This window comes from Colobus angolensis, unplaced genomic scaffold (genome assembly GCF_000951035.1).
Source record: "Colobus angolensis palliatus isolate OR3802 unplaced genomic scaffold, Cang.pa_1.0 Scaffold714, whole genome shotgun sequence".
Taxonomy (NCBI): Eukaryota; Metazoa; Chordata; class Mammalia; order Primates; family Cercopithecidae; genus Colobus; species Colobus angolensis.
Genome location: NW_012120866.1, coordinates 127,348 through 146,467, shown reverse-complemented (window position 1 = coordinate 146,467; position 19,120 = coordinate 127,348). Strand labels below are relative to the sequence as shown.

At 43.4% G+C, this 19,120-nt stretch overlaps 1 protein-coding gene across 1 annotated transcript in view; it reads left to right on the top strand.

The window, feature by feature from the left end:
• The window catches only part of LANCL2 (LanC lantibiotic synthetase component C-like 2 (bacterial)), a 69,633-nt gene extending 51,500 nt beyond the window's left edge, over positions 1 to 18,133 (top strand). The window contains exons 8-10 of the mRNA XM_011927442.1: positions 9,436 to 9,612; positions 12,473 to 12,545; positions 15,616 to 18,133. Of these exons, the coding sequence (XP_011782832.1) occupies positions 9,436 to 9,612; positions 12,473 to 12,545; positions 15,616 to 15,710 (345 nt within the window). The 3' untranslated portion in view covers positions 15,711 to 18,133. The remainder of the gene's footprint in view (positions 1 to 9,435; positions 9,613 to 12,472; positions 12,546 to 15,615) is intronic.
• Positions 18,134 to 19,120: the final 987 nt, after the last annotated feature.

Below are 19,120 nucleotides of genomic sequence, written 5' to 3'. Positions count from 1 at the left end.
TTGGCTCACTGCAACCTTTGCCTTCTGGGTTCAAGCGGTTCTCGTGCATCAGCCTCCCGAGTAGCTGGGATTAGAGGTACACGTCACCATGCCCGGCTAATTTTTCGTACTTTTAGTAGAGACAGGGTTTCACCATGTTGCCCAGGCTAGTCTTGAACTCCTGACCTTAGGTGATCTGCTTGCCTTGGCCTCCCAAACTTCTGGGATTACAGGTATGAGCCACTGCGTCCGGCCAGTTTATCATTGTTTTTCATTGGTTTCCAGGTTTTGGCTGTTAGGAACAAGCTGCTATGAACGTTCTTGCACAGGTCTGTCTGAAGACACATGTCTTCATCTGGGTTAATATCTAGGAGTAGAATCACTGGATCGGAGGGTAGGTGTATGTTTAGTTTTAGAAATTGCCAGACTTTTCCCACAAGTTCTGGTTGTTCTGCATCTGCCAGCACTTGGTGTTGAAAGTCTTTTTAATTTTAATTATTTTGGTAGGTTTTCATTGTGGTTTATTTGTATCTTCCTGATTGACCAGGGTTGATTAATTTTTGCATGTGCTCATGGGTCAATTGTGTATCTTCTTTTGTTGAGTGTCTCTTCATATCTTCTTCTTCTTCTTCTTCTTCTTTTTTGAGGCAGGGCCTTTGCACTGTCACCCAGGCTGGAGTGCAGTCGTGGATCTTGGCTCACTGCAGCCTCGACCTTTGGGGCTCAGGTGATCCTCCCACTTCAGCCTCCCAAGTAGCTGGGACTACAGGCACGTGCCACCACACCTGGCTAAATCTTTTTATTTTTTGTAGGAGTCTTGCTTTGTTGCCCGGGCTGGTTTTGAACTCCTGGACTCAAGCAGTCTTCCTGCCTTGGCCTCCCAAAGTGCTGGAATTATAGGTGTGAGCCACTGTGCCCAGCCTGTCTCTTCATGTATTTTACCTACATTGTTTTATTTTATTTTTGTCTTTTTGCTATTTTTGTTAAGAATTCTGTATATGTTCTGGTTAAAGTCTCCTCTGTCAGATATATATCTTACAAATAATTTCTCCCTGTCTGTAGTTTGCCTAATCATATTCTTTATGGTATCTTTTAATAGAGTTTTAAATTTTGATAAATTCTATTTTTCAGTGTTTTCTTTTATGATAATTACTTTCTGTGTTTTGTCTAAGGAACCTTACCTACCCTCAGGTTCTATAGATAATACTCTCCTTTAATTTTTATTGTTTTAGATTTTACCTTTAGGCCTGTGATCTATCTCAAATTAAGTTTTGGATATTACATGAGGTAACAAATGAGGTGGTTTTTTCTTTTAATCATAGGGATATCTGATTGTTCTGATACCTTTTGTGGAAAAGACATTTATTTTTCCCATTTGATTGATTTTGGTTCCTCTGTCAAAAATCAAATGACCTAATAAGCCTGGGTCTGTTTCTGGACTCTATTCAGTTACTTTGGCCTGTTTACCTACATGATATTACCATGTTATTTTTCTTATTCTGCATTTGTTGTAAGTTTTGAGATCAGGTAACTTAAGACCTCTAACTTTATTCTTTTTCAGAATCACTTTGAATGTTCCAGGTCCTTTGTATTTTCATATAAGTTTTAGAGTCCATTGGTCAGCTTCTAAAAATGGAGCCTATTGGAGCTGGGACTACAGTCATGCACCACCATGCCTGGCTAATTTTTGTATTTTTTGTAGAGATGGGATTTCGTCAGAGTGCATTTTTTGTAGAGATGGGAGTTATGAGTCAGAGTGCACTGAATCATTGAATCTCTAGATCCATTTGGGTGGAACTAACTGACATCTATTTTTTTGAGATGGAGTCTTGCTCCGTCGCCCAGGCTGGAGCACAGTGGCGTAATCTGAGCTCACTGCAATCTCCACCTCCCAGGTTCAAGCAACTCTCCTGCCTCAGCTTCCTGAGTAGCTGGGATTACAAGTGTCCACCACCACACCCAGCTAGTTTTTGTATTTTTAGTAGAGACGGGGGTTTTACCATGTTGGCCAGGCAAGTCTTGAACTCCTGAACTCAAGTGATCTGCCCACCTTGGCCTCCCAAAGTGCTAGGATTACAGGCATGAGCCACTGTGCTTGGCTAGAACTGACATTTTAATAATGTTGAGTCCTTCTGCTCACAAATGTGGTTTATCTCTCCATTTATATTTTCTTTAATTTCTGTTAGTAATGCCTTATAGTTTTTGCTGCACAGGTCTTACACATCTTTTGTTAAATTTATTCCTAGATATGTAATTTATTTACATTTTCCAATTATTTATTGCCAGTATATAGAAATACAATTGTGGTTTTTTTGGAGACAGAGTCTCACTCTGTTATCCAGGCTGAAGTGCAGTGGCGTGATCACGGCTCACTGCAGCCTCTACCTCCCAGGCTCAAGATATCCTCCTGCCTTAGCCAAGTAGCTGGGACTACAGGCATGCACCACCATGCCTGGCTAATTTTTGTATTTTTTGTAGAGATGGGATTTTGTCATATTGCCCAGGCTGGTCTCAAACTCCCAAGCTCAAGGGATCTGCCCACCTCAGTCTCCCAAAGTGCTGGGATTATAGGCTTGAGCCACTGTAACTGGCCACAGCTGCTTTTTGTATATTGACTTTATATTCTGTGCTAGATTCATGTATCAGTTCTAGTAGCATTTTTATAGCTTACTTGGGATTTTCTGTGTACACATATTGTATCTGTGAGTTTTCATTCTTTTCAACCTCTGTGCCTTTTATTTCCTTTACCTCTCTTATTACATTGGTTAGGATCTATAGTATAATATTGAACAGAAGTGGTCAGAGTGGACATCTTTGCTTTATTCACAGTGATAGAAAAAAACTTTAAATATTTCCCTATCAAGTGTACTTTTAACTGTTTAACTAATTCTAAACTAATGCTAAACTAACTGTTTAACTAATTCTTAGATGCCTTTTATCAGATTGAAGAAGTTTCCTTTTATTACTGGGTATCATGAAGGGGTGTTGAATTTTGTCATTTTTTTCCCTGGATTTATTCAAATGCTCCTATGGTTTTCCTCTTTTGTTTTATTAATATGGTGATTTTACATTGATTGGTTTTTGAAAGTTGAGTCGACCTTGCATTCCTAGTATAAACCTCACTTGGACATGATTTTTATCCTTTTCTTTTTATTAATATTCGTAGATTTGGTTTGCTAATATTTAAAGATTTTTATGTCTCTATTAGTGCATATTTTCTTTTTCTATAAAATCTTTGTTTTTATTAGGAATAGGGTATCAGGATTATGCTGGTCACATACATGAGTTGGAAAGTGTTTTCTCTTATTTTCAGAAAGATTTTGTGTACAGTTGGTGTTATTACTTGCTTAAATGTGTGTGGGAAAATTTTTTATTATGAAATCAATTTCATTAGTAGAATCATTTTGCATCAACTTTGATTAACTGTGTTTTTCAATATGTTTTCTCATTTTATCTAAGTTGTCAAATGTATTGGCATGTTACTCATATCTCATTTTTTTAATGTTTAATAAGGTCCGAAGTCTTTTATTCTTTTTTCTTTTCCTTTTTTTTTTTTTGAGGTAGAGTCTCGCTATTCCTCCCAGGCTGGAGTGCAGTGGCATGATCTTAGCTCACTGAAACTCCGCCTCCCAGGTTCAAGCAATTCTCTTGCTGCAGCCTTCCATGTAGTTGCGATTCTAGACATGAGCTACCACGCTTGACTAATTTTTGTGTTTTTAGTAGAGACAGGGTTTCACCATGTAGGCCAGGCTGGTCTGCAACTCCTGACCTGAGGTGATCCACCTGCTTTGCCCTCCCCCAGTGCTGGGATTACAGGTGTGAGCCACCACGCTGGCCTTTCTTTTATTCTTGATATTAGTAATTTATGTTTTTTCTCTCTCTCTTTCCTCAGTCTAGATAGCAGCTTTTTCAAAGTTTTATTGATCTTTTAAAGAAATAAACTTATAAATTTTAGCTTTATCTATCTTCTATTTCATTGATTTTTCTTCTTTTCTTTTTAAAACTTCCTTCTATGGGTCTGGGCCCAGTGGCTCACTCCTATAATTTCAGCAATTTTGGAGGCCAAGGTGGAGGATAGCTTGAGGCCACAAGTTCAAGACCAACCTGGGCAACATAGACCTCATCTCTACAAAAAATCCAAAATTATCTGGCCATGGTGGTGCCACTGCACTCTAGCCTAGGTGACAGAGTAAGACCCTGTCTTTAAAAACATAAAAAATAAAAATAAATAAAATTTATTTCTATGGACTTTAGATTTAGTTTGCTGTTTTCTAACTTTTTAAAGTGGAATCTTAGATTTTGTACCTTTCTTTTTTTCTAATACAAGCATTTAAAGCTTTACATTTTCCTCTAAGCACTATTTTAGCTCCATTCCCAAATATTTTATGTCTTGTTTTCATTTTCATTTAGTTTTAGATATTCCCTAATTACCCTTATGATTTCTCTTTTGATTCATGGGTTATTTAGAAGTGGGTTATATATTTTTCAGATATTTGAGAATTGTATAGATATTTTCATTGATTTCTGATTTAATTCCATTGTTACAAAACATATTATGTACGATTTAACATTTTAAAATTTACTTAGATGTATTTTATGGCTCAGTATTTAGTCTGTCTTGATGAATGTCCCACGTGCATTTGCATGGAATGTGTATTCTCTAGTTGTCAGGCATAGTGTGCTAGAAATGTCAGTTAGGCCAATGGTTGGATGTATTGTTCAGATCTTCAATTACAGAGGTCAGCGAACTTCCTGTAATGACCCGGACAGTAAATATTTTAGGCTTGCGGTCCATGTAATCTCTGCAGCCACTCAGTTCTATCATTGTAGCACAAAAGCAGCCACAGCCAGTGTGTGAATGAACCATCATGACCACACTCCAGGGAACTTCGTTTACAGATCAGACTGTGTGGGCTTGTAGTGTGCTGACCCTCACAGATTTGTCTTCCATATTTGTTTCAGCTGTTTGTTTACTCAGTCATGGGAGGAGGAGTTTTACAGTCTCCCAGCTGTTTATTTTCTTCTCTTTAATTTTTTTACTGTTTGCTTCATGCGTTTTGAGGCTCTGTCCTAATACATGTTTATGATGGTTATGTTTTCCTAATGAATTGACTCTCTTATCATCATGGAGTGTTCCTTTTATCTCTGGTAATATTCTTTGTCTTGAAATCTACTTTGTCTGATATTAATGCAGCTGCTCCAGCATTTTATAATTACTGTTTGCATGACACATCTTTTTGCTTTCAGCCTGTATGGGACTTGTTTTATAGCTAGTCTAATAATCCCAGTGTTTTAATTGGAATTAGTTCATATATATTTAATATAATTATTGATGCGGTTGGATTCAGCTCTGCCATTAAAAATTTTTTTTAATTACATTTTGTGTTTTTCCTCCCTCTGTTTTTTCTTTCCTGCTTGTTTCTTTTTTTCTTTTTTCTTTTTTGTTTTTAGGGAGGTAGAGAGATTAGTTGGAAATTTTTTAGGATTCTCTTTTAATTTTTCTGTTGACTCTTTTTTTTTTGAGATGGAGTCTCGCTTTGTCACCCAGGTTGAAGTGCAGTGGTGAGGTCTCAGCTCACCGCAACCTCTGCCTCCCAGGTTCAAGCGATTCTCCTGCCTCAGCCTCCTGAGTAGCTGGGACTACAGGCACGTGCCACCATGCCCAGCTGGCTAATTTTTGTATTTTTGGTAGAGATGGGATTTTACCGTGTTGGCCAGGCTGGTCTCAAACTCCTGACCTCAGGTAATCCGCCCGCCTCGGCCTTCCTAATTGCTGGGATTACAGGTGTGAGCGCCACCGTGCCTGGGCCTCTGTTAACTCTTTAACCGTATCTATTTGCATATTTTTTTTACTAATGCTACAGGGGTTGCAATATAAACTTTTCATAATGTCCTTAGAGTTAACACTGAGCCACTTCACATAAACTGTAAGAAACTCATAGGCAGGTGGTTCTGCTTACTCCAGAGCTTTGCACTCTATCTGCCATATTTATAAAATCTACGAATGTTGTAAACCACTGATATAATGTTAGAATTTTTGCTTTATTTTTAATTTAAAAAATTATTTTTGAAGAGACAGGGTCCTCACTGTGTTGCCCAGGCTAGTCTCGAACTCCTGGGCTCAAGTGATCCTTCTGTTTCAGCCTCCTAAAGTGCTGGGATTACAGGTGTGAACTACCATGGCTGGCCAGAAATTTTGCTTTAAATAGCCCTGCATATTTTATTTTAATTGATACAAGCAAAAACGATAGTTTTGTTATTTATTTATGTATTGCCCATTTTTAGTGGTCTTTGTTTCTTCCTGAAGATCCTGATTTCTATCCGGTATTATTTCTTTCATCCTGTAGAATTTTACTTAGCATAGGTTTGGTGACAACAAATTGATTTTCATTTGTCTTAAATTTGTTTTTATTTCATCTTTATTCTTAAATACATCTTTGCTGGATGGGGAATTCTAGGTTGACTTTTTTTCTTTTCGGTGCTTTAAGGGCATTGTTCCGTCATCGTCCACCTCTGTCGTTTCCAAGTCATTCTCTGCACTGTTCTCTTGTATGGAACGTGTGCTTTTTCTCTACAGGCTTTCACGGTTTCCTCTTAATTTTTGGTTTTTAATAGTTTAACTGTCACGTGCCTAGATGTATTTGTATTTATTGTGCTTAAGATCCTTTGAACTTGAACTTGTAAACGTGTATCTTTTAGTACACTGGGTGACTGGCCCCTCTTTTCCTACAGGTTCCTGAGGCTTTTGTTTTCTAGATTTCTTGTTCTTCTCTGTAATTAGGATTAGATGATTGCTATTTCCCTGTTTTTGTATTCACTCATGATTTCTTCTGTTGTGTCCAGCCTGCTCGTAAACCCACCCAGCGAGTTTTGTAATTTTACCTATTGATGTTTTTCTAGGTCCAGAATATCCCTTTGTTTCTGTCTTATTCTGCCTTTCTCTTCTGAGGGTTCACTGATGATGAGTATAGTTCCCTTTTCATCTTTGAAGATATTTCTAGTAACTGCCTAAAACCCTTGTCTCTATTTCTGACGTTTGAGTTGTCTTGGGATCCATCCGTTTTGTAGCGTGGGCGCACAGGCCCAGGTTGGGTGTGGCAGCTGGCCTGAAGTCACAGCCTGCCGTGGTGGAACAGGGACTCTAGCCCTGCGTCTGACTGACTCCAGAGCCCTCGGGTTTTCCTTTGCATTGTGCTGTCTTTCTGCACTTTCTGTCCTGTACTGCCCAGGGAAACTTACCATTTCGGGGAGGTAATGTGGATAAGTACATGCATTTTGTAGCCCATGTATGATTGCTATAATACAATGTGGAGAAGATGAATCTGTGATTAAGTCCAGGAGCTCTTTTCTGTAGTTCTGAATTCTCGGATGTCTTGCTGTTAGAAGTAGCTGTTTGCTTAGAGCATGAGTGTATGTGGTGGCAGGAGCAGACATGGTAGGCTGCTGGTGCTGAGAAGCAGCAGTGTGGGCTGCATTGTGGGCATGGCTCTAGCAGCCTCAGCCTCGCAGGCACAGGGACAGCATGAAGGAACCCTGTTCGGTTTTCCTGTGGACCCTCAGTCACCCGGGCTCCCACCAGCAGGGGCAGCTCTGGCTCACTAATTTAGGACTGTCCTCACTCTGTGTGATTTCAGGACACAACCTCTCAAACAATATCTTCTCACCCATTAGCTTTGACCAAATATTTCCTTAGGATGGGAAAACATGTTTTCCTTTACAGTTCATTTTCAGAGGCTTAAGATGCAAGTGACAGGATGAAGTATGTGTGCTGGCAGGATACCATAGAAAGAGTAATGGTTAATCATAGCCAAGAAATAGCTAGCACTTCCCATGTGCCAGGCACTGTTCCAGGAGCTCCAAGGATGTGATCACATCTTAATCTTCATAGCAAGCCACTGAGGTGAAGGACGGTCATCCTTTCATAGTTGAGAAAACTAAGACATAGACTTTCAGTGACTTAGCCAAGGTCACACAGTTAAAGGGTGACAGTAGGGACTCAGCTCAGACTGTCTGACCCCAGAGCCCACATCTTAGCTGCCTTTGTCACTGATAGAGGGGGTCCTGCTTCTGATTCCCTAACAGCCTAACTTTGGGAACATTTAATCTCCCTGGTGATTTGCTGTGCCTCTGTTTCCCGCTCTGCCCTCTGTAGACACTGGTCGCAGTTCGTGCCCAGCCCCCCCCACCTCCACCTTTTTCCTGCGACCTCAGAGCCCTTCTCGGCTGAGTGCCCAGCTAATCAGTCACAAGTAGAGGGACCTGACCTGCCACCCAAGTAGTGATGACCTTTGTGCCTCTGATCCATTGTCCAAAACCCATTTGCACTGGAGTGGGATGAGTCAGCAGGTAGGGATAACTAAGAACAGACTCTGAGGAAAGGATCAGGAAAACAGTATATGGCATGTGAGAAGAAAGAAGAAAATGTACAAGGGAATCTCAGGAGGTGAAAACCCACAGCTTCTTCTTGCCGTCTCTTGCCTTCACTGAGCCTGCCTGTCTCTGCAGCTCACCATATAAACAACTCAGGGAGGTGATGCTTGCTCCTGGACCCCAGAAAGCTGTGTGCCAGCTTCCTTGGGATGGGTGAAGATGGATCTTGCCAGCCTGGTGGGGCAGGGTCCTCGGGTGCTGTTGATGTGTGCTGACCAGTGTGTTGGACGTTCTTGCCCTGCTAACAGGGCCTCACTCACTCGATTTTCTTCTACAAGAGCAGAAATTTTAGAGCTATGGGATGTACGTGCCAAGAAACAAGAAAAACATCTTACCAAAAAGATATGGCAGCTTTAATTTTAATTTTAAAGAGTAAATTTTAGAATTATTTTAGTAAAACTGTGAAACAGAAGGAGGACGAAGGGAATAGGCTAATGCGGGGGTCCCCAGCCCAGCCCCCAGGCTGTGAATTGGTACTGGTCTGTGGCCTGTTAGGGACCGGTCTGCACAGCAGGAGGTGAGCGGCAGCGAGCAAGCGAAGCTTCAACTGTGTAGTCGCTGCCTATCACTCACATTACTGTCTGAGCTCTGCCACCTGTCAGATCAGCGGCCACGTTAGATTCTCGTAGGAGAGCGAACCGTATCGTGAACTGCTTATGCGAGGGATCTAGGTTGCGTGCTCCTTATGAGAATCTCACTAATGCCTGATGATCTGAGGTGGAACAGTTTCATCCCAAAACCATCCCCAACTCCCTTTCCTGGCCGTGGAAAAATGGTTCCACAAAACCAGTTCCTGGTGCCAGAAAGGTTGGAGACCACTGGGCTAATGGATTGAGATTGCAAGATTCTATGTACGCTGTTGCTGCTGGTTTTTTTTTTTTGTTTGTTTGTTTGTCTGTTTTTCACCCCTAGTACCATTTCAGTTTTCGTAATATCATGCCATGTCCTAACCAGAAAGGAAAAGTATTTTGCCAGCTTGTCATTGAAACCGTCTTTTTAACACTGCTTTGTTTTTAATTTGCCAAGGTCTTTAAGGAGGAGAAGTACTTGAAAGAGGCCATGGAGTGTAGTGATGTGATTTGGCAGCGAGGTTTGCTGCGGAAGGGCTACGGGATCTGCCATGGGACTGCTGGCAACGGCTACTCCTTCCTGTCCCTTTACCGTCTCACGCAGGATAAGAAGTACCTCTACCGAGCCTGCAAGGTGAGGGTGGCTCTGTTGGAACTGCTTCCGAACAACCCCGAGTGTGCACAGAGTCCAGAAGTGCAACTCTTGTTCCTTCTTTTAATCTGTTTCTCCCAACTCTGTAGCTTCCTCTTTTTCTTCTGACACAGCTTTGTTCGTGGCTTCTCTGGGCCACAGTGTCCCTGTCTATAGAATGGGGAGCACAAATGTCAATGGCTTCTGAAGAATATGTATCCTGGAGTCACTACCTGATGAGAATTACCACCTGTGCCATTAATTGGCTTTATGAGTTTGAATGTGTCTCTTCTTCAAGCCTCAGTTTCCTCATTTGTACAGATAGAAAAAATAATACTAACCACCTCCTAAGGATGTTGCAAGCAGAACTGAGCTAATGTGCAGATCGTCTGTAATCATCCTGCCAGACCCTCCAGCGGCTTCCCATCGACTCTAGATGGAGCCTGCGCTTCTCCGCCAGGTTGACAGAGCCCTGCGCACCTTGGCCCCCTCTGTGTCTCTGCCTAGTCTCCTCACCGTACCCTGCCCTCTAGCCTGCCGTAATACAGCCATGCCGCCCTAAGAACGGAGTGTGTCACTCTTGTTTCCGCTGGACCTGTCGTTAACTCTTCCCTTCAGGAGCACTCTTCCTTCAGCATGTGGATGGTGGCTCCTTGCCATGCTGATCTGAACTGTGACATTCTAAGTAGGACCTTTGAGACCCCCAAGTGGATGATCACTCAGTTGCTCATTGTATGTTTTTGCATGTTTCTTGAGTATGTAGGCTGGTAGAACATAAGCTTCTTGATCTTGTTTGTCTGGGTCACTATTCTACACTAGTACTTGGAGCAGTGTATATCTCCGAGTAGAAACTCAGTAAACATGCACTGGACACGTGAAGATGAATGGCACAGAGCAAGACTCAGTAAATGTTTGCTAGTATTCTTATTATGTACACATTTCACAAAATGTAGTTGTGTGCACACAGAAAAAAGATTGGAAGAAAATACACTGAAGTGTGTACAGTGACCCTTGTTAGATGGAGGCATTGTGGCTGACGTGTTCTTTATACTTTTTGAATATCTGTTACTTTATGAAGCCTTTTCTCAACCCAAATGGAATGGGCCCCACCTTGTTGGTGCGCCGGAAAATGCACACACATCTGTGGCTCCCCCACTGACGGAAGCATGCAGGAGGCTGTGGAAGCGAAGAGGGCAGGGCCCAATTTGGCATGGCAGGTCAGCAGAAGAAACTGCTGTTCCGAAGTCCCGGAGGTGTGAGCGCCCAGACACTATAGCTGGAGCACGGGGGATGGGGCAGAACAGGAGCCAGCAAGCGGGGAGCAGCCAGATTCCTCAGGCCTGGGCCAGCCTTGATGATGGGATGATGGTAGATGATTATGCAAATATGGGCAATGCAGGAGGGTTGAGATGCCGCCAGAGGTTTTTTAAAGATGAGGGGTTTTTCAGGTGGGCCAGGCAGGGGTGGCCTGCAGAGGTGGAATGCAGTTCTTATAAGGAGAATAGCCTGGGCAGAGCTGCAGAGCAGGAACCAGCTCAGTGTGTTCCTGACTCCATAAGCACTTCAGCCTTTGGGGTGCAAAGGGAAGGAAATGTGTGAGGAAAGGTGTGAGGAGGGAAAAGTGAAGTCAGACAGGTGGGTAGAGGCCGGAGAAAGTTAGTCCTTCCCTGTAGCCAGTAGTTCTCAACCTTGTACCACTGGGAAGCTTTCAAATAATGACTGGACCTCACTGTAGACCAGTTAAATGAGGAACCCCCAGCACTAATATTTTTCAAGCTCCCCCAGTAATTTTAGTAATCAGCTAGCATTGGATACCGGGTTGGAAGATGGGGGCTCATGGAAGGGTTTGGAATCCATGTTCAGACTCCTCTTTTAGAAAGATCGCTGTGGTCCCAGTAGGAAGAATGAGGCGAGCTTGAGTTTCCCTAAATAGCGGTTTAGTAATTAATACAAGAAATGTTGAGTTATAAACCAAAGCGTAGGTTGGGATAAAAAATGAGACATTTAGAAACACCTATGATGTAAAGCCCACAGAATTTAATGCATCTTTTTGAATGTGGAGAAGATGGAAGTATCTGAATGTCTTTCTGTTGTCTGACTCAGAAAACTGGGTAGATGGGCCATCAAACAAGCTAAGAGTGAGCAGATTGGGAGGGTAAAAGCAGAGTGAGTTTCTTTTTACGTGTGCTGAACTTGATACTCCTCATGTTTATTACTCAAGTGTACAAATGACCTTTCAAATTATATTAGCTTAGGCACAGAAGGGAAGTTTATTAAAACGATATGGAAATACCCATTGAAGAGGTCTGAGAAAAAAGGGTCAAGGAGCCCAGAGGAGAGCACAGGAAGGGCTGAGAGCCGGGGGCTGTGAAGGTGGAGAGGCTGCCAAGCAGCAGCTGTGGAGTGGCTGAGGTGAGAGGTGGCGCCCCGGGCAGGGCTGAAGCTGTTTCCCAGCTGGGGCCGGGGGAGCTGGCAGCTGCTGCTGAGGGCCGTTTTAGAGCCAGGGTTTTTTGTTCAGGATAGAGCAGGCGTTTCGAGTTGCTTCTAGAATCGTCAGCTGAAGTGGCAGGAGGAAGGTGCCAGGGAGAACAGAGTGTCATTGAGCTGTTCAGTTTTCACCTCGGATTTCCCAGCAGCCGTAAGGCAGACCCCACTCTACAGCTGAGGCAGCCACAAACAGAGGTGACAAGACTTGCTAGGCCTTGCCCCTGGACGAGGGGGCACAGGAGCCCATGGAGCCCACACTGAATGCCCTACAGCTGGGGGTCCACTTCCCTAATTCCTGTGAAGACATTGCATTCTCATTTATTGCCTTTTCATCAAGTAGAAACTCCAGTCTTAAAAGAAATCCCTTTCTTTTCAGTTTGCAGAGTGGTGTCTAGATTACGGAGCACACGGGTGCCGCATTCCTGACAGACCCTATTCACTCTTTGAAGGTAAGAGTGAGAAAAATGCTATGGTTTAAATGTTTGGGTGAAATTGGTTCTCCGGCCCCTGTGGACTGGCACTGTTCACATTTGACCTGGCTCAAGTAATACTTCCAAACTGTAAAATAAGTCAGCAAATTAGCTTATTGCTGAAAATTATGTTGAATTTCTTCACCTTACCTATATTTTTTGCTCCTGTGAATGTCTTCCAAGTGCTCTTAGGTTTTTTGTGAGGTGTCTCTGCAGACAGAACCGAAGGCTTGCTGTTAGCAATGGAAGAAATCGTTTACTCCTCTGTGTTTCATCTGTAATGTTGCGTACTTAATATCGGTGTATTCATGGGAAGCTTTACTAATTACTTAATATATATTTAATATTATATAAAGAAGTAGGAATAATATTGGCAATTAGAAACAATAGCAAAAGTGAATATTGAAGAAGGTTCTGAAGAGAAGAGCGCTGATAGGCAGTCAGTGAAAGCAGCAAGGATTCCAGAGTCCACCGAGGGCGCAGGGGAGGGAAGACTGGAGCATAAACAGAGAAGCCCCACAAACAGGCCCGGATATTCATTAGGTTTATATGTGGGGGTGTGGGCGTGTTTTCTGTTTGCTAATATTTTGGTAAAGGCTTTTGCATCTCTATTCATGAAGGGTACTGGCCTACAGTTTTCCTGTTTTGTGCTGTCTTTATCTGGTGTTGGTATCAGGGTCATACTGACCTATAATAAACTGTGTTGAGAAGTATCCTCTTCTGTTTTCTGGGACAGACTGTGTGTTAATTGGTGGAAGAATTGGTATTAATGTAATTTAAATGTTTAGTAGAATTCTCTAGTACAAACTTCTAGGTCTGGAGATTTATTTTTCTAGACTTTTAAAAGAAATTCAATTTTTAAAATAGTTATAGGGCTGTTCAAGTTGTCTATTTCATATTGGGTGAGCTGTCATAGTTTGTAATTTTGGGAAATCGGTTAATTGTGTACATGTGGTGAAATTCATATGTGTACCCTATTGGTAGTATCCCCTTATCATCCTCTGTCTGCATCGTCTTTGGTGGTATGTCCTGTTTTAGTTTTTATACTGGTAATATTTTTAAATCACTTTTTAGAAATATGAGCAGAAAATAGAGCATGTGTCACATCTTTTGCAGAAGATGATCTTTTTAATATTCAAAGAACTCATAAGGAAAAAGTATTTATTAGAATAAAAGTTTTAGTCCTCAATGTCATAAAAGTGCAATGCATTTGCATCAGATATAACAGAGTTAATGCCGGAACTCTAAATGGAGTTTATCTAGCCGATAATAGCACCTCCAGAGCCCCAGTGGGTCAAAAGCTTTGGACCCTAAAGGCGGGAAATTCATAGGTCACCTCCTTCCCCTGTGCCTCGCCAGTGCCTGGCAGACAGAACTGTGGGGGACTCTCACCAAATTCCCGTCGGGATGGAGGGATCATTAGCCCATGTGCCTAGCAACGCAGGCCATTGTGGCAAACTGGCTGGCTGGAAGAGCCACTGGGAGGGCTTCCTGGCACCTGGCACCTCTTCTGGAGGAGCTCACGCCTGCTGGAGTGCGCCGCCCAGTGGATCTGCTGCCCACACACCTGAGCAGGAAAGCCAGGCTCGTCCCTGCAGGGCCTGCTGTGGGGCCTCCTGTGCTCGTTATGGGTCCCTGTTTACTTTTCATGGGCACTCCTAGGTCAGTGGTTTTCTGATTTTTTAAATAGGTTTCTGGAACCCTTTCTTTAAACAAACTTACAGAGAAGGCTGGGAACACCCCAGATGACCTTCAGTAGGAAAAATCAGGAAACGGTCTGCAATGTACTGTTCAGCAGTGTGACGGGGCCGACTATGAACACGCACAGAACATGAATGAACTGCGGGAACCCTAACAAAGGAACCAGATGCAAGGGCTATACACTGTGGCCATGCTCCTAAGAGTGCCAAAGCAGGCAGAAGTAATCCCTGGTGGATCAAGACCAGGCTGCCGGTTACCCCTGGGGGGACCACGGGGATGGGAGGGACTGGAGAGGGGCACTTGGAACTTCTGGGGTGATGGAAATATTCCAGGTCTTGATCGGGTTTCTTTTGCACAGGTATATATGCATTTGACAAACCCTCAGAGAAGTACACTTTGGATTTGTGTGTTTCATTGTACGTGAATTTTATATCAAAAGAAAAACTGTAGGGGCTTAAGCCTGTAATCCCAGCACTTTGGGAGGCCGAGACGGGCGGATCACAAGGTCAGGAGATCGAGACCATCCTGGCTAACACTGTGAAACCCCGTCTCTACTAAAAAATACAAAAAACTAGCCGGGCGAGGTGGCGGGCGCCTGTAGTCCCAGCTACTCGGGAGGCTGAGGCAGGAGAATGGCGTAAACCCGGGAGGTGGAGCTTGCAATGAGCTGAGATCCGGCCACTGCACTCCAGCCCGGGCGACAGAGCGAGACTCCGTCTCAAAAAAAAAAAAAAAAAAAAAAAAAAAAAAAAAAAAGAAAAACTGTAAACGAAAACCTAATAAGGGAGGAATTGTTCTGATTTGAGTGGGGACTGGAGACCTGGAGGCCTTGGTGGGCTACTAGCGCCTTCCCCATCCCATACCCTTCCTATGCTGCTATGAGTCTAGTTGAAAACCCGCTGCTTAATTACTGCAGTGATTTGGGGTGGGGATTTTGACCAAATTGAGATTTGTTAAAAATAACATTCTTCAAATATCAAGAAGATGTAAAAGCAACTTTGAGCATATACAGGTTCTTGAGGGGAAGCTCCATGTGTAGGAATATCGAATTAGCAGCATCCATAAGTTCCATAGCGATTCTGTGATGTCACCTTAAAGTTTTAAGATATAAGATTAAAGCCCAATAACCAATTTTAAAAATATAAGACCGTGAGGAAAGCTGGTATTATTATATTACCTGCTGGGTGCTAAATATAAGGATATCTTTGTTTTTTAATGAAGTCATCTTTAGAGTCCTCAGCACCTTTCCCACATGCTTGCAGCCCCTGGTAAGGGAAATGATTAAAAGTCACTGTCTTAGACACTACCCTTGTGCCATTCCTAAGAGGCGGCTCATTTTACGTTGCAGGCATGGCTGGCGCTATTCACTTTCTCTCCGATGTCCTGGGACCAGAGACATCACGGTTTCCAGCATTTGAACTTGACTCTTCGAAGAGGGATTAAAAGGTGCAAAAAGACAACTAAAATACCCATTTGGAACAAAAGCCACCAGATTGCTTAGTGCCTGACACAGAAACAACTGGGAATCCTGAAAGAGAAGCAGACGCCGTCACAGGCCCCTCTGTCAGAGCATGAGTGATCGAAGCCATCCATCAACGTTAACGGCACCCTCATCAGTATAAAATATGACTTCTTCACATACAGATTCTCTGTAGTGTTTGCATGTTTCTTGGTGTTTGTTGTATCCAGGTGTAAGTTGTTTTAAATGGAAGGCCCTTCTATTCCTGGGGGCTCAGAGCTGACCACGCATGAATGTATGGCAGTGTCCACTTTTCTGTATAAAATGTATAAAGTGGGGTTTCTTCCATATTGACAAACGAGGGAACAGTTGATGTCTATCTGGTATATCAGAAAGATTATCTAGGGTCCATCCTAGTGATAATACATTGTCGGCCTTTTCCGTAGCACCTTCCAGATGAGCATGAGGGAACCACCACTCCAAGGACGGACAGGAGCAGCAGTTCCGCAGGGGCGTGCTGGGGTGTTTGGGAGGGCACAGCTGAATGCTTCCTGTTTGGATTTTGCACTCACCTTCGTGTTTTAAAGAAGCCTCAGGGTGCATTACGGCTCTGTCAGGGCCCCATTCCCAGCAGAGGCTTCAGGTGCTTTGTGTAGGGTCCAGGGCAGCAGGAGCATAGAGGGTGAGACTTCTGGACCCAAAGGGAGCTTTCCCAAGAAGCCTTTGGTGGCCACACTGTAGGCAGCAGTGACTAAGCACTGGCAGTTCCAGAACATTTACCCAGGTGTATGTTACTAAAACAGGCTCCACCTCAGTTTATCAACATTATAAGTTACTGTTCGAAGAAGAGTAAATACAGTTCCAGATGGGTTATTACAGATGAACAGAAAGTCACTCAGCTGGACTCATGTCCCTGCAATTAAACTTATTTCAACCTTTTGGAAAGTTATCAAAGTCTAAATTTGGAATGAATGCATTTCATATTTTTTGTCTACTTTTGGGTGATAAGTACTAGCCCTCATTTATAGATATGAGAAACATAATGTTCTAACCAACATCATTATGGTATTTGTGTGACTTTTATTTAAAAAAATGTGAGCAGTAATTTGGGTTAGCCTACCTTCATTCATTCTGTCACATACATTTCAGTTTTTAGAAGGGTTTCTGTCATCATGGAACAGGTGGTCTGGGACTAAGGACTTCTCGTCTTGTGAGCTAAGGCTTGTGTCGTGAAAGATAAGTGGACTCTCTTAACAGCCCAGTCCTCGTCTGCAGGGGGCAGCCTGAGCATTTCCCAGCCCCAGTGTCCACACCTCTCAGAAAGGAGAAAAAAGAATGTCAGTTTAGGAGAAAAGCCTCCTTTTTACTTGTGTGATTATGTGTGGAGCTGGCACCCTAAATGTGTGACATTCAGCTTCTAAACGATGCGTGGAGAGTCTCTTTGCTGCAGACACCCTTGCTCCTGAGTCATGATTATTTTCTTTCATGTTAGATTGACGATTTCTGTGAATAGAACTGATCCTGATCCTATTTTACCTGACCTCCTGGACCCGCTGATGGGCTTTGCAGGCAGTCCAGCAGCCCACACCTGCAGGTAGGATGCTGTCATCAACGAGCTGAGGGCAGCTGCTTTGCAGAAGACCTCACACGATGTCTAATCACATCCAGATAGCATTGTTCCCATCCTCCCCACCCACCTCATCAAAACATAACACATCACAGCACTCGGTACAGGTCCTGCCTCCCTGTTTCCCAAGGGAAGCAAGTAGGCAACACAGCCAGCACGGTGCTCTCCAGGGCGGCCCCTCTCAGAGGAGGAGGCAGCTGGTGCAGCCAGGCATCTGCAGAGCAGCCACAAAGGTGGCCTAGGATCCAGGTGTCTCCCCAGGTGGGTCCATCCACACACATGTTTGAAAAATACTGTTAGTCTTTCTAACACACTGAGGGAAAGATTTTTAAAAATCTGTGGAATAAAGGAGGAGATTTTATTTACAGATTTTTTAAAAAGCCACCTGGGTTGACACCTTCCTGCTTACCCACTAGATGTCAACAGAGATGCTGTTCTGTGACTCTGCATTAACCCCTGCCTCATGTCTGTCACATGTACTGCTGTGTGACAGTAATTCCAGCTCAGTCCCTGCAGGCAAAGGAAAAACGGGACTTACTTCACAGGACAGAGGATTGACAGAAGTCAGTTTAAGGGAAGTTTTTGAATCAGACTTCAGTACATCTCATTCATTTCTTGGATTTGTGTTCACAATTGTGTTCTCTAAAATGTGTCTAAATTTTAAAAATATGTACATGCATAATGTCATTTTAAAATATGAAGGAAGGAATTTGATGTCCACAAAAAGTGTTTGAGGTTCTTTGGTTTTGTTAGTAAAAGCCAGTTCTGTGGTGTTGACCTTTGGAATCATCATTCATTTTCATTTCTCCGTGTTTGAGAGTGACATTGGTTAGGAGCAATGGCAACTGTTCCGAAGGTTGGATTCTTCACTTAAAAATGTGACAGTTGTGGCTGGGCCTGATTGCTCATGTCTGTAATCTCGGCACTTTGGGAGGCCGAGGTGGGCAGATCACGAGGTCAAGAGATCGAGACCATCCTGGCCAACATGGTGAAACCCGTCTCTACTAAAAATATAAAAATTAGCTGGGTGTGGTGGCAGCCACTGTAGTCTCAGCTACTGGAGACGCTGAGGCAGGAGAATCACATGAACCCAGGAGGTGGAGGTTGGAGGTTGCACTGAGCTGAGATCACACCACTGCACTCCAGCCTGGAGACAGAATGAGACTCCCATCTCAAAAAAAACAAAAACAAAACAAAACAAAAGGCAGTTGCTTGCGTTATGATGTTCTAGTTGCAGGTCTCTTTTTCTTTCTTTTTTCGAGACTGAGTTTCGCTCTTGTTGCCCAGGCTGGAGTGCAATGGTGCGATCTCGGCTCGCTGCAGCCTCCACCTCCCAGGTTCAAGCGATTCTCCTGCCTCAGCTTCCCGAGTAGCTGGGATTACAGGTGCAAGCCACCATGCCTGGCTAATTTTGTATTTTTAGTAGAGATGGGGTTTCACTATATCGGCCAGGCTGGCCTCAAACTCCTGACCTCAGCCTCCCAAAGTGCTGGGATTACAGGTGTCAGCAACTGTGCCCGACCCTAGTTGCAGGTGTCTATACATGCATTCTTTGTGATTCCAACAAGACCTTTGGAACCCTAGGTAAGAAGAGCTGCATCTATCGAGCTCCCTCCTTGTGATGGGCCCTTTGTTTTCACAGCAGCTCTGGAAAGGGGGACTGTTGTAAATATCACTTTCTCACAGTTGAGACAGTGCTGGATTTGCCCAGCGTCTCACAGCCCATGCGTGGGACAGTCGGGTCAGACCCAGGTGCTGCTCTTGGTG